The sequence below is a fragment of the Phalacrocorax aristotelis genome, chromosome 1 (assembly GCF_949628215.1).
Source record: "Phalacrocorax aristotelis chromosome 1, bGulAri2.1, whole genome shotgun sequence".
Lineage (NCBI taxonomy): Eukaryota > Metazoa > Chordata > Aves > Suliformes > Phalacrocoracidae > Phalacrocorax > Phalacrocorax aristotelis.
The window spans coordinates 117,500,371-117,516,132 of record NC_134276.1 but is presented as its reverse complement, the minus strand read 5'-3'; the positions used below and the strand labels follow the sequence as shown (position 1 = coordinate 117,516,132).

General features: G+C 41.2%; 1 protein-coding gene across 2 annotated transcripts; it reads right to left on the bottom strand.

Annotated features, from left to right (window-relative positions):
- Nucleotides 1-1,933: 1,933 nt before the first annotated feature.
- Nucleotides 1,934-15,754, bottom strand: MAEL (maelstrom spermatogenic transposon silencer). Of its 2 annotated transcripts, none has more exons than XM_075103024.1 (12): nucleotides 15,700-15,754; nucleotides 14,659-14,745; nucleotides 12,579-12,681; nucleotides 10,460-10,615; nucleotides 9,895-9,936; nucleotides 8,896-9,023; nucleotides 7,971-8,025; nucleotides 7,242-7,383; nucleotides 5,950-6,012; nucleotides 4,924-5,056; nucleotides 4,591-4,669; nucleotides 1,934-3,778 (listed from the first exon to the last, which is right to left on the bottom strand). In XM_075103024.1, the coding sequence occupies exons 1-12, from the start codon at nucleotides 15,715-15,717 to the stop codon at nucleotides 3,663-3,665; spliced, it is 1,122 nt and encodes a 373-aa protein (XP_074959125.1). In that variant the 5' UTR covers nucleotides 15,718-15,754; the 3' UTR covers nucleotides 1,934-3,662. The 2 variants fall into 2 exon arrangements, with proteins under 2 accessions (XP_074959125.1, XP_074959120.1); XM_075103019.1 differs by having other exon boundaries at nucleotides 15,489-15,702.
- Nucleotides 15,755-15,762: the final 8 nt, after the last annotated feature.

Below are 15,762 nucleotides of genomic sequence, written 5' to 3'. Positions count from 1 at the left end.
GAAGGACGTTGAAGCCTTTGCACTCAGTTGCATAAACTTCGATCCATCAACCAGAAATTAAAATCTGTTTCACACATATACTTGAGTCACTTAATTTCGGGGAGGGTTTGAAACTCTTGCTAGGGGAAAGGATTAGCACTTTTAAATTCAACAGGTCAAAAAAGCACAGTCCCTCTGTATTAATTATGCAGGTTTTTAAAAAGGTATCAGGAACTGAAAACTACAGCTATTTTGCAAGGAAATCCAGACAGGGCTTCCTTGAATAGGTTTTTCATTCACCCCACATAAATTTTTATTCAGAAAAATCTGACCCTCAGCACAATGCCATCTGACTGTGACAGCTCATGACCCAGAGTCCCTGAAATGGAAGCAAGTTTTCTATTTGAGCGTAACTCAGCATCGACCTCACCCTAGGTATGTGTTGGGGGAAGCAGAAGGAAGGGGGGATGTTCGGAGTGATGGCATTTGTCTTCCTAAGTAACTGTTACCTGTGACAGAGCCCAGCTGTCCTGGAGATGGCTGAACACCTGCCTGCCCATGGGAAGTAGGGAATGAATTCCTTGGTTTGCTTTGCTCACATGTGCAGCTTTTGCTTTACCTACTAAACTGTCTATCTCAACCCATGGGTTTTCTTTTACTCTTCCCCTTCTCTCCCTCATCCCACTGGTGGGGGGGGGGGCAGGGAGAAGCAAGTGAGCAGCTGCATAGTGCTTAGTTGCCAGCTGGGGTTAAAACATGAGAGTCCTTTTTGTCACCCAACTTGGGGCTCAAAGGGTTCAAGATAATGACAGGTTTGATTGGAACGTGCTAGATGGAATTTATTGCTGTTATTGATGTTTAGCTTTCAATTGGCAGGTATCACTGTAATTAGAGTTTAGCGCTTGTTAGTGGCTGCTTTTTGCTTTTGCTGCTTGCTGTACTGCTGATCACCTTACCCTGCATTGCCTGGGAACATTCTGATAACAGCCACGGCCATGTGCCTGGGCTGGCAGATGGCCAGGGCCCTGCTGCTGTTTCTATGCTGCTGTGCTGGACAGGCTGGAACTCCAGTGTGAACTCAAGTCAAAGGGACTGTGGCCTGTGGGTGAGTCCATGTGGGAGCAGGAAACCCCGAAGCATCTGTGGCCATGGATAAGCCCATGCCAGAGCAGGTACAACTCAAAGTGTCTGTGGCTTTGTTTGTGCCACAGCAGGCACACCTCCAAAGCGATTTTGGCCCAAGGGTAAGTCCATGCTCAGCAGGTACACCTTGAAGCATCAGTGGCTGTGCAAGAGGTCACCCTGGAGCACCTCAAAGTGTGTGGCCATGGATCAGCCCACAACAGAGCAGGTACAGCCCTGAAGGGACTGCAGCCATGGGCAAAGCCATGTTGAAGAAGGTTAGCTCCTGAAGGGACTGTTGCTGTGGGTAAGGCCATGCTGGAGCAGGTGTACCTCTGAAGGCATTGTGGCCCACAGATAAGGCGTACCTCAAAGCAACTGTGGCTATGGATAAGTCCATGCTGAAGCATGTATACTCGCAGAGAGACTGTGGCTCACAGATAAGGCTCCACTTGGAGCAGGTACACCCCTACGGGACTGCAGTCTGTGGATAAATCCAAGGGGGAACAGGGGCAAGGGGAGGAGTTCATTGCAATGTGAGACCTCATGGTCTGGCCCAGAGGGACCAGCACGGAGACTGGAATGGAAATATATATATATCTTTAAATTGTTGCAACCTGGGATTTGAGTTGCATATTATAGGAATTACTATAGCAGGAACCACCTGAACCACTGGAGGTCAAGCCTTACAAGAAGCAGTGCAAGTGCCATTTCTGCTCAATTCCTTATCTCAGTCTTGAAGATATATAATACCTTAAGCACAGTAACAACTGCTCTTAGGTTTGTGTACTTACACTGATACTGCATAAATAATAATGAATTCTCTTCTGAAGAAGAACTGAAACATGAAACTTTTATTGCAACACTGACCTCTGAAAATAATTCAAAGATTACTGTTCTGTGCGTTTCAAAACGGCAATGCAGCAATGGCTGTCAGTTAAGAAACTTAAAACTCAAAACAACTCTTCTCCAATGCAGAGAAGCCTTTACCACTACTAGTAGACACTCTTAACTCTTACAACATTCCCAGATGTTTTGCTGGTAAACTCAGTCTTAGAGGTTTGTTGTCCCTTTATCTGGTGAAATTTAGCAGGTAGAACAACAGCCTCAGGGGAAGGAAATACAGAATAATTCAAGAAAATTCAGTGACACAAGCAAACTGTTAGTTGAGAGGCATCAAAATGGTTCAGTGATCCTGCAGTACTGGAAGAAGGGCCTCAACTGGCCGTACAGCAACTGCAACAGGTCTCAAACTAAACCAGCAATTGGCCTTTTTTGACATACTGGTCAGTGTGCTCGAGCCTATTCATAAATGTGCTGACCTCTTCTTTTGGTTGGGTTTGGGGTTTTGTTAGGTTTGGTTGGTTTTGGTTTTGTTTTTTTTTTCCCCTATTATTCAGAAGAATGAACTACCTAATTTTGAATTTCAGTTCCTACAAGGAACAAAAGAAATATCTTCTCACAGTTAGTTGCTATGGAAATAGTCACAACCAGACCTCTGTTGCAACAAAAATGTAGAAACAACTCAAAAAAATAAGCTCTCGTTTCTGACAATCAGTTGCTTAAAGACACATGGACTAAGAATGAGGTTTTTGGGGACTAGTCCAAGACTTGAACCTCCATAAAATGGAACATCGAACTTCCTAGTGATACATCAGAGTTTTTATGTGCCCTCAAATAATTATGACTGGTATCTACCCAGCCTGACTAAACTTGTAAAATTATAACTGCAGATTAATATATCAGAATTTTATATTCCTTTCAAAAAAACCCAAACAAACAAACAACAAAACACAACCAACCCGTAACACCTACACTCCTCACCAGTCTTTAAGTTTGAGGGAGGGACATGCATTTTTTTTAAAACAGAAAACTGATGCAAAGGAACAAAAAACAATATCTATCCTGTACTTGTTCGTGATGTGTATAGTCTGTGCCTCTAAAAGAACATTAACAGATGGATAAATTTGCCACCACATTTCTTCCAAGACATAGAAAGCCTGCTTTTTTGCATTGAATGACCATTCAAATTCTTCATGGCTGGAACTGATAGATTATGCACAAACCTTCAAGACTGTTAGACCTTTAATTCCCCTAGTGCAGCCCTTCATACCTCCAATGCTCTCCCCCATCATTCTTTGGGGAGAGACTGTTATGCACTGAAATTCTATCTTCCACATGCAGAAGAGGGGAAGAAGGTTATTAAAGAAGAAATAAAGCATTTGTTCAAAGTCACATTCGCCACTAAAGAATTCTTCTAATCCAATGATATTGACTAATCGATCTTGAATTTGCACTCCATCCATTAAAAAACAGAACTAGTATGGCATGTATTTTTAAAGAGAGGATCCAACTGTCAGGTCCCTTCAAAATAAGTCTTCCTGTAGATAATAAACAAGATTTTAGTTGTCTTTACATCCAGCCAATAGTTTTATCCTTCTAACAAGAACTTGAACTGCCAAGGGTTGCATATCAGATGAAAAACTGCAGTCTGGAGAAACTGCCGGGAAACAAGGGGGGGGAATCAGAATTTACAGCTGTCCTGGATGTAAAAAAGATTTTCAATTACTGAAAGACTTGGATAGATCAGACGCACTTTTCAGCAATCGAGTGATTCCTCTTCCTCGCATGGTACTTGTTCCATAAAGGGAAGTCTTCACACCACATGGAGAATCACCTATGAAATTAAACACAGTTTGCAAATCAAATCACCCTTTAAAGCTTGCAAAAATTAATTAATGGAATTGTTCTTCATATGCTGTGGAGCTGAACCCATTCAATAGCACTAATACAAGAAGCCAGAGACAGGGGTTGTGTCCTCTACAATAAACATGAAGACCGTAAGATCTCCTAAATTATAACTGGAACAGTTTTGGAGTTTAATTCAGCATGTATTTTATACGCAAGAAATTAAGCTGCAAACTCAGAATTCTTACAGTTATGTGTCTTATAAACTTGATTCTGTTCCTCTGAAGATTAGCCATGAACTGCCCAGATGAACTGAGCTCACATGCCTTCTATTAAAAAAGTTTCATCTCCAAAACGAAGACTTTAAATGAGCAGTCTTTATGACCTGAGTTGTAACAGAACACCTTCAACAAGTACCAGCTGAGGCTGCACATATAATGACTTAAGAGCAAGGAGAGTATTTTAAAGATGGCCCTGCCTCAAACACCTAAGCATATGAGAACAGACTTCATACAGCAGAAAAATAAGGGGGTATAAATCAGAGAGCAACATTTATAAGAAAAACTAGATTTTGAGAGATCGTTTGACCACAACATTGTGTCCAGTAAGAAAAGGGCAGCTCTTTATATCTTCAGAAATTCAGTAAATCCATATGCAGGAAAAGGTGCAGCTCATGCCGAGTTGTTTAAGTTTAAGTTGCCACTGACAGGCAACATGTAAGCCCAGAAATGTGAAAGAGCAGCAACTGGATTAAGTTTAAATACCTCTTTCCCCTTGCAAACGTTTAAGTTTCAGACTCACAATTAGAAGGGACAAACTCTTGATCCTGACTTGGAGAAGTGCAACGTCTGTCACATCCAGAACTCTCAGCCTTCATTTTCTGTATAAAGAAATAAATATTCAAAATACTATGTCTTCTAAAATGCAGTATACACAACTATCCACGAAACTGACAAATTACAGTCAAAAATCACAAGAAATGACCCAGCTAGTGGTTATTTTTCTTTCATCAGTCTGCCCAATATGTGTCACAAAGACAGCATCCAAAGAGAAAATAGCTAATCCGAAATGAGCAAGTTTGAACACTTGAGTTCACGAGAAACTAACACAGGATACCAGTTTAAAGAATCTGACCTGAAAACGCCCAGCATCCAGTATCACCATCTTGGTATTCATGCTTTCACCATAATTAAAGTCTTGAAGAGGTAGGTGAGCTGCTGTCAGTGAGACTCCATAGACATTAGCTAAAGATTTGCTGATACAATAACTTGACCGAAGGAAAAAAAAAAAACAACCAAAAAGAAAACAAGAAAAGTTTGGCTAAGAGGGCTGTAATGCTTATGTATGGAAGCACAGCATTTTTATTTCTTCAACTGGCAAACAAAAGCAACCACAGACTGATAGGCACTAAGCAGATGACAGAGTGCAGAAGGACATTATTACAGCAGCTAAGTAGTTAGCCTTCCAAGACCACCAGCCTATTCTACAACTACACATGAAATTAAAACAACTGCTTCCCCACACTACAATCAAATGCAGCCACTTAGAATTGTGAAAAGTAACTTTTTTTTTTTGCAAGGCATAACAGTACATAACAAGAGTTTTCTAAATGAAAGACTATTCATTATTATCTCTCTCAAAGTGCTACTACTACTACTGAGAGAGATCTTAAATGGCATTTCCTTGTTTTTCAACTATTTACTTTCCCTTTCCCCACAACAAAAAGATTACAGAACTTTGTTTCTACATTGTATGCAATGCAGTATAAAAGTTTCCAAAGTAGAGATGTACTAGAACATACTGAGAATTTCTCACCAAATACAGGTACACTAAACCTCTGAAGAAAACCAGTGAATTCTAATGTACTTAACACTTCTCTCAACTTTCCAATAGCAAGTGGAAGCAGTGAAAGAACGACTACAGACTGATGGACAATACTGTCACAGAAATTACATTACATCCAAGTGCCAAGACTTACAGCATACTGCTAAGCCATACAAACAACAATGAAAGTTACAAATAGAACAAAACCTTGGGGGTGGAGGGATCAAATAAAACTCAAGATCTAGAACTAGAGTGCTCCAAGCCAGAGCCAAAACCATGTGTCTATCACAAAATAAAAAGTAATCATACTGGAGACAATTCCTTAGCAATACTCACGCAATTTTCTTACAGGATGCTAAAGCACAGCAGAGTATGTCATTCTCTTCATGCCACTTGCACCTATGTGAAGAGAAGTTCAGGCTTATTTCAGAAGCATCTACATTGTTAATCAACATGAATAGTTGGTCTGGTCAGAAGGAACAGGAACAAATATTAAAGATGTTATCTTTTTGTCTCAGTGACGAAATAGTACCTTTAAAATTTCACAGAAGATCAGCATTCAATAACTAAGCTCTAAGTGGTTTTTGCAGAGTTAAGAGGCATGCTTAACAGGCAACCTGCTTCATACTGAGGTGGGGAGAAGGCAGAAACGAGAATCCTAACAGACAAATGGAATTTAAAGGTAACAATTTTAAGCTTCCCATTAAAGTGAAATAGGTCCTCTTAGTATAAGCATTCCCACTTTCCTCTCTAAATGTGTTTTAAAGTACATTTTTCCATTCTCATTAAGGTCTTCCTTTAGTGTGAAGATACGCATGGAAACGGGAAACTGCCTGACTATAAAAAGATAAAATGACACTGATTATCCTAATGGATCTTAAAACCTATACTGTAAGCAGACTTTTTTAAAAAAAAATCTACTAAAATTTAAGATCAAATTATTGGTTCTTACTTAAAACAGCAGCAGAAGAGAAGTTGAGGTATATTTCTAAGTTAATTGTGTCAGCACTAAGTATTCCCCTGCAACACCACAAGCTACATACCACTTCGCTGTACAAACACAGAAGAATCTGAAAGCAAGAAAATCTTTACTGTTCAAGACGCACAGGGGAAAAAAAGAAAAAAGGGAAAAAATCCTACAAAGTACATAGGATTCCAGATGTGTAATAAGGAACATTCATTCCAGAAGAAAAAATATAGGATCTAGCTTAACGCTATGCTTGAGAACTTGATTTATACCACTAGCAAACATACCTGTCCCTCCTCACAGTAGCAGCACAAGGCATTTGATGTATAGCAACAGCCAGGTCCCATCCAAATTATACTTCTAAGACAGCCTGAATCTTCTCACTTCCATGATTTCCAGTTAAATACCACAATATGTTTTATTCCCATTTTTTTACCCCATCCTTTAAATTAGGCCTCCGACTTAGCATGAAAAAGCCATCTATCTTTACACTTCTTTTGGGAAAGTATTTTTCATTTCCAGTTGTACTTATGATGTGACAAGAAGCATTTCTGATTAGGAGGCTTGCAGAATATTCTAGCCTAGCAGCATACAAGCTGTATGTAGGGCACCAAGACACATCAGGCTAATAAATGTTTCCACAAAGAAGAATCCAACATACCTGGTATTACTGGAGAAATCCCACAGGAAGACATCCAGTTCTCTACACACCCAAGTCTTGGATGGCTCCTTTTGGAATTTCTTCTGGTACAGTTGTATTACCAGGTCTTCTACTGCAAGAAGATCCAGATGGCTCTCAATACCTATAGCTCAGAGTAAACCCAGGTCAGGAGAACAAAGAGTCAGTGAGTATTCTGCTCAGCTCACTTCTCAGTCGGTCCCTGTTCATTGCCCAGCCTCTTACCAGAGCATCAAAGCTCCTGTAAACCTTAACAAGTCATTCCACCAATGATTTTAATAAAACCTGGCTTCCTAGCAAAGTGGATCATCCTATATTCCCATAATTTTCTCACGCTCAGTAATTCTGTACCCTACTTGCGGGCCACCTCACCTCAGAAGCTGTTAGTTTTCCCATGTGTTACCACATGCTCACCTTCACAGTCGTCTCACTGCCTCTAGTGCTCCTCTCACTGGCTGAGCAAGAAACAGTGTATGTTACTCTATGGGTGTGCTCATTAGCCAGTTAGCTGATCATGCTGCTGTTTTACTGTCACCGATGGGCAGAAAAAGAAGAGGGAGAAGCATGCAAAGTAGTTCTAGCTATCAGTACCAGCTTTTATGAAACCTTTGAGACCCGAAGATTTTTAGACAAATACAGCTGTCCATGATTACATAACCCTTCTTTCTTGGGGGGTGGTGGGGGGAGGCCAAAAAATTATCCATTTCCCACCTGTTACGCTAGCCATTCGATTGAGACACCAGTTAATTCGGAATCTGTCATTAGACTAGAGGAAAGAAAATTTCAGTCACATCAAAACAGTACAGTATATAATTCTGACATCTGCAAGACTTCTGGCTACATCTGAAAATAGTCACCTCCAAAATAAAATTCAATGTTTGTGGGACTGAATGTACACTCTTCCTGAAATTTATCTTGAAGAGGAACCAAATGCCATGAAGGCTTTCCAACCAAACCCCAGGAGAAATTCTGGGCTAATGTTCGGGGTTAAAGGTTAACTCATACTACAAATATCCCCATTAAGTGCTCTGAGATTTTTTTCATGTATATTTCTTCAGAGCCCTATATTTACAGGTTGAGCCCAAGAACTTGACCTTCCCCACCTTTTTAAGGACTAACAATAGGCTTGAATGGAATCAAAATGTAATACAGATGTCATAAAGCTTAAATACTCTGAATCCTAATGCTTCATTTTGCTCATTGGCAAATGAAACTTGAGCAAAAATTAATATGTACAGTATTCTCATAGGAAAGCATCAAAAATGTAAAAACATCTCTTAGAAAAGCAGGATTATGTAACTATTACTCAGCACAATCAATTTAAGTCAATCTTAAAAGCCCTTAACCTAAGTCAAAACAATGTCAGAGACCAAGCAAAACATTCATCAGTAGACTAGAGCCAGAAGTGCAGGCTGAAAATAAGAAGGCAGAAAATTAGGTCTCTGCTTTATAAAAATGTTAGCTTCTAGGGGCCATTTCTTCCTGCACAGAACTGGGAACCTTTGGAAATAGCATGCTTTTCCCACTCACTTGCACAATGATTAGGTTTTAGAGCAAAGTATATCTCCTTAGTCATCCAACAGAAGTGCAGTTAGAGGTTTTGATTTAGGACATCTTACTTTGATGTTGACCATACCCTGCAGTAAAAGTGAGGCCGAACACCTCTGGTTGGCTGGGCAAAATCAAGAAGTTCCCTTAAGACAACTGCGTAACAAGTACGTGAAAGATGAAATCCAGTTATAGGAATCTTATGAGTGGCATCACCTAATGAAGGGGGGGCAGAAAAAAAGAGTTATGAGAAGTTCTGCTTCCTTAAATGATACAGCTCCCCTCTCCTTTGTATCTTTTTATATACATATATGTATACCCACTAACACACACCTCTCCTCTTCTTTACAGGCAGTGTCTGTGATTAAGTTATCAAAAGCTTGCTCCCGTTGGCAGAAGACTGGCGGGTCTGGACTGCGAGCAAAAATGCACACACTTTCCCCTTTTAAAAAGGCCCTTATCTAAGTATTTGCCATAGGAAAATATGGGCCAAGTTTGTTCCCTCTGTACACAACAGGAGGAAGTGTCCCAAGAGAAACAAACTGGAATCTATAAACACAACTTAAAAGTCACAAAGGAGACAAGGCAGGCCAAGCCAGACACAACAATGGTATAAATACTTTAACTTTTTTAATACATAAAGCTGCAAAACACAACTCTTAAATACAAACTAGTATCTTTGAGTTACCCTATTATGAATTAGCATTCATGCTGAAGATAGACAAAAGGACTATCAAGGGAAGGACACTCTGCTCAGATAGGCCTGAAAGCATTTAATGCCATATAAAGTTGTCCTGTTTAAGAAGAACATACTGCAGTTATTACTGAATTAAAATAGGAAGACAGAATACAAATAACTCTGCCATTGACAAAACCATTTTGGGAGAAATGCTCTGCTGTTTGTGGGTACAAGAAACATATAAAAGGTGACTGTGACAAGCTGCTCTGCCATTCCCTTCTCTGCAAAACTTGACAAGTTCCCAGAAGGGGAAACTGTAGACTTACAATACATTTGGATACAGATCAGATAGCTGAGTCTAAAACTGTACACCTTTGTATAGCATTCTTTTTCTCCATTGATACTCACTAGCAGCCTGGCAGTGGTACCGAAAACCACGTGGTGGTACTTCTGCAGAAGAGCAGGGGAAACGGGAGAAAAAGAACAGTCATCATCCAACATCCACAGTGACAGATCCTTAATTCTCAACTATACACCATAATTTCATGTACAGAAAGGAACAACTTCACCTTCCCTTGTGGCCTTGTACAAGTGCCACAACTATTTTTGAAAAAGTTATTTTCAGTTATACGCACCTCAAAAAACAAAGTATATTGTGTAGTGTGTGGGTGTTTAGGTGCAATCGAGACCAACGTTCATTGGCATGAAATATAAAGCATAAACATCTGAAGGTCCCCCTGGATTTATTCTACCCTCTTAGAAGCTTCATGCAGTTCTGACACTAAAGTCCATCTCTTCAGAAACAATCAGCACTGCTCCGATATTTTAAGAAGTCCAACCACTTATAGTCAAAGGAATAAACCTGTCTCAATACCAGAAATCTAACCTGGGCAGCGGTAAGTGATGCTAGAAAGCCTCCCTCTCACCCCAAAGCAGGATGAACTACTTCTTGTCTCCCTTCCTTGGAGCTCACCTGGATCTATGAAGTGATGGAAATCAGCTATTATGCCATCCTGTAGGGAGTACTTGACACACCCAATCTCACAAGGAAGGAAGCGCTGTTCACAGTGGGATGGCAGTCTGCCATGGCTGTAAATGTTCAGGAAGTAGAAGATGTCTACAACCACAGCTGAAAGAAAAAACAAACAAACCCAAACATTTTCAGAAGAGCCACCACAGGTTACAGCAAGCCGTCCTGGCCTCACCTCCTCCACTAAAAGCTTCAGTGTGCTTTATCATATGAGTGAGTAAAGTAGGGTAATGACCAAGTAAAACACACAGATCTTGCTCTGTACCTGAGATGACAAGGTAACTAATAGTTATGCAAGAGTCAGGCATATCAGTAGTCCTGGTACACCTTCTATAGATGCTACTGTGTGTAGAAATCAGGGCAAAAGCACCCCAAAATAAAAGTAATTTAAAAAATAAATATCAACCCACAAGAATGTTGAGAGGCCTGGAATCCAACAGGAACTACTATTATTTTTTATGATAGGTCCCTTCACCCTTTAGGAAAATAAGGTTAGAAGAAAAATCAGTAACTGCAAAGCAGCCTCAAGCTCAATTCAGTAAGTTAACACACAAGTTAAATGAGCTGGTAATAATCTTCTGGGGTATAAGGAGATGAGAAGTCTGCTAATTAAAAGGATTGCTTCTCCTCTGCTCAATGAGCTCCCAAAGAAGGCAGCAAGAATACCCAAGGCAAATGTTAAGAAATGAATTTATCGTTTCCTAATTTAAAAAGTATCCAACTATGAAAAGTATTTCACTATACACCTTAATCCTTCTCTTCATGAATGTCACATAATGTTCTCACTGAAGTTTAAGGTAGCTATTTAATCCTTACCCTTAAGTTAATCAAAAAACCCTACTTGTTCTACTAAATAGAGATGAATAACTGTTTTTACATAGAAATGATGCTGTACGCCAGACTTTATGGCATTTAACACCAGTTGTCCTAAGCCTGAATGCTGGTCCTTTCTTACATGAGTCTTAAACACTACAAACTGCAGGGTCATAGGAAAGATACCTCTCCTACACAAGTTTGAATTGGTTTCCTCATGAAAAAATGGATATAGCTACAGGGAACCATACAGGACTTTTCCTGAGAAATTTAAGGAGCAGCATCATAAAATGCATCTCAGTTATCCCTTACCATTATCCGTCTCATTCAGTTTAAAGATCGATTGTGTCAGCTCAAGCCACCATGATCAACCTGATCAAATTTGCATCACAATGACTGGAAAGCATGACCTCTGGCAGGGAGGACGCTACCAGGAATTATACTTTTTATGGAGCTATTCTTTCCTGCCCCTCCATAACCATGACAACATGAAAATAGTTCAAGAGACTTGTTAGGTAAAAGGCTTGAACTGAAACTTAACCACACAGCAGATACAGCTTATATTAACTGGCTGCTTGACTTACCTTATAAGCACTACCATTTATATTTTTTCAGAATAAGGTAGTATTCATGAGGACAAGATTACAGATGTGTTCATTACCCAATTCTAATCAAAACATCCATTTGAACAGGGGGTACAGGTTTAGTTTTCAAGAGTTCTTTCAATAAGGAAGCCAGGATGTTATGAAAGCACTGACAAAGTACATATCCCCTCTTTTGTTCTCCCAAAGAGGCCAGGTCATAGTTTTATTTAACAGCTCTACCACACAAAATTTGAATTTTGATATCTAACAACTCTTCACCCTTTAAAATTGGTTCAAGTGTTCTTTTATGCTGAACTTGGATCAGACCTTGTAAATCATAAACGTAGGAGTTGAAGAGTTAATTTTCTTTTTAAAACCTTGAAATAATTGTAAAGAAACTATTAGCGGCTATATTCCCATCAAGCTAAAAAGCAGAGGATAAAAATATCTGGGGGGAGGGGGACTGGGGTGGGACACATTTGCACTGACTTTCCTCTATACTACAAAAGACCTTTTTACAGCAGTAGACCATGAGTTTAAAACAAAGAGAGTTGACACAGATGGCTATTAGCAAAACGTAAACAGCTTTGTACAGGTAACATTGAGAACATCTATAAAGGACAAGCTTTCCTCTACCAGGATCAACAGTTTTATGATTACTATACCCTGATCATTCTTCCAAGACATAGCAGAGGCATCTGGAAGAGAAGGAGCACTGGGCATCTTTGTGGTCAGACAAGCAGGATTCGAATGAGCCACATTCCATGTCTGGAAAAAATGAGAAAGTTAAAAAGATCAGAAGAGCCTACGAGCCCTCAATAAAGTCCTTCAACTCCTCCTATTAAAGGAATATACGACATCCACTAATAGTTATGGTTAGGTGGAACAAGTCTGCAGTGTATATACAAGTGCCTCGGTACTTGCAGACTGGGAAGACTCATGCATTAGTTGCCTTTGACTAGGAATGCAATTCATGAAAAGCTGATAAGCCTCAAGGAAGTCATCAGATTGATCTGGCACAAAGCAAGTAAGAGGGCGCATATGCCCTTTAAGCACTGCAAATCCATGCATGAGAAATAAGCTTTTAAGATGACAGGAAGAGAAACCTGGCAGGCTCACAGAATTCAGTCACTCAAGACCCAAATTGGGAATAACATCCGCATCCAGGTACACTAATTCCAGATGACCATCTTAGCCAAAGGTCATTGATTATCAGTGTGAATTATTTAAAATAAAATGAGGAATTAATCCCATTCCAAGTAAGCTTAGGTCATCTCCAGAAGATGACCAAGACTTTAACTACACAAAAGAACCATGGGGGCTGTCTGTGTACAGGGGTGTGATCAATAAATTGAAATCACATATAATCTCATACATACATGCTTCCCTATTTCCACGCACAGGCAAAAAGGATGATGTTCTTTATTTTGGTAAAGCAATTATTCCTTTTCCTGTTTACAGCTTTCTAAATGCTGCCACTTGTGGAAGGAAATACAGAAGCCTCCATTTATGACTTAGTTGTCATTTCATGTAGCTCTCCATTGTATATGAAAACGGGGCTTCATTAAAAACATACCCCTATCCTGCTAAGCAACATAATGATGATCATATTTTAAACAGCTCTTTCCCATAGAGGTAGGCCCCCCAAACCAGAAAACATTGCCTAACATCTCCCTACTGGTCTAGATTGACTAAATTAGCTAATCCAGATTTACTAGCTACTCCAAACTACGATCATCCTGTCATTTTCTCTAACATCATGTAAGCATTTTAAAATCCTAAAATTTACCCTCACCAGTAATTTGTAGTTCATAGTCAATATCTAGTAATATGGGATAAAGAAGTAAATGCAGTATTATCCATTTACTCAGTCAGGCTCTTTGCTTTGACACACAGGTTTTTACACTGCCAACTGAGACTGGAATATAATAAGCTTTCTGACATCTCACATAATTCAAACTCCCAAGCAAACTATGCTTCAGGGAACTGCTGAGAGAGGAAGGGAGGGAGACAGACAGAAGGGGGATGGGGGGGGAAGACACACACACCTTTTCAAGACAGTAAATAGTAGAAGGGATCTCTTTAGCACTATTTCTGACCACAACCACATCCAGTTTAACATAACTGCTTACTTCTACATCAGAGGATTTTGTCCTCCACCATAGCATTATTATTCTCTTCATAATCAAATCAATCTAAAAATAATGGTAAGGTATAATAATTGGTTTTGTGAGTAGGTTGCAACACTTCCATTGACCTGGTCTACCACACTGCCTCTCCAGAACGCCACATCAGCTGCATGTAAGATGTGGTTTCAGGCTGTCAGACAAGAACCACCTAAATTAAGGACATCCAGGAAGAAAAAGCAATCTGAACCAATGACCAGAAGTCATATCAATTTACAGTATTTTAAATGAATAAAAAAAATTGCCAGTCACTGCAAAATATTGTTAAGCATAAAACTAAGATATTAAAGAATTTGATTTTACTCAGTAAAAGAGCCCAAAGGAACAAGCTGTGCTGGTTTAAAATAGTGTAAGAGTATTCTCACTTTCAGTTGAAGCCAGAATGATTTCCTGCATAACCATCAAAACGGTATGGACTACTACAGCAGCCATCACCTCCAGAGGCTGGAGGCTATGGAGAGCAGGTGATATTCCACAGCGTCATAGCTGACCAAACCCTAACACCACTTACTCCCTCTTATTTAGCTATACTGAAGGGTGTTCCTTTCTCAGCATTTACCTCTTTCACTGTCTTCTGAGAGCACTTCTTTTCTTTGCACTTGCGAGCCTTCTCTGTATATGCCATCTTTTCTTCCTTAGTCAGCAACTTGAAGGAAAGCAAATTGTTAAAAAAGGCTTTTACTGCTTCCTTCTAGTAGTCCCACAAACCAACAAACTCCATGTAAGAAATTAATTGTGCATCTCCAAAGGACATTATCAATGCTTGGCAAGAACTGCCAGCTGCTAACATTGACTCAAACATTTCCAGCAGCTTCCTCCCTCACAAAGCCATAAGCTTAGGGTCGAAACCCCTAGTGAGCACGTGCTCTTGGGGGTGCCTTCAGACGAGGGCAAACAAGCACTACCCCGCCACAAACATGAGGTCTTCCAAAACTACTCTTGCCAGCCAGGGATGCTGCTACCCACCACACACAAGCCAGAGCTCCCCCACCGCAGCCGAAGGGAGAACGGCATAGCTCGGGCTTTTTGGCTGGAGCCATCTGTGGCCGCTCAACAGGCCTGCCTGCACTGCTAAACGCGCGGCAGCCGAGCAGCCAGCTGCTTTACCCTCCAAGGAGGGCCACGCTGACATTTCGTCCCCCACGCAACCTGCATCAAGGCACCAGACAGATCCACCTGATGGGTGCTGGTTCCCCACCGGCAAGAGGCAGGTAAGCTGTTGGAAACCCACAGCCCCGGCACACTCGCGGCTGGAGCAGGACCACGCAGCGAGCCTCCTCTCTTACCCTCCCCGCCATTAAGCTCCCTTAACCCGAAGCCGTTCCCCCGCCTGCCGCGGGAGGCCGGAGGGGCGAGGGGCGGCGGGCGGGAGAAGGCCCTTCCCCTCACCGCCCACGCCTCGGAGCAGTAGGGGACGGCGTCGACCACGCGAGTGACGGGCAGCCCGCGCCGCTGCAGCTCGGGCAGCTGGTCGCGCACGAAGAAGCAGTAGGGGCTGAGCGAGCCCTTGCGGTGCGACATGGCGGCCGCCCGCCCGCCCACCCTCGGCCTCCGTCCGGCTCGCCACGCCACGCCACTCCAACTCCACTCCACTCCACACCGCAGGGGCGCTGCGCATGGCCTGCTAGCAGGGCGGCCCCGGGGCTGGTCGGCAGGCAGCCCG

What these genes read in the sequence shown, in the direction of transcription:
- MAEL (XM_075103019.1), bottom strand. Translation starts at nt 15,620, where the DNA reads ATGTCGCACCGCAAGGGCTCGCTCAGCCCCTACTGCTTCTTCGTGCGC. An exon ending in TCGAATGGCTAGCGTAACAG is followed by an intron (nt 7,384 to 7,970) that starts GTGGGAAATGGA and finishes TCTGAGCTATAG; the next exon opens with GTATTGAGAGCCATCTGGAT. An exon ending in GCATCCTGTAAGAAAATTGC is followed by an intron (nt 5,057 to 5,949) that starts GTGAGTATTGCT and finishes CCTTCGGTCAAG; the next exon opens with TTATTGTATCAGCAAATCTT.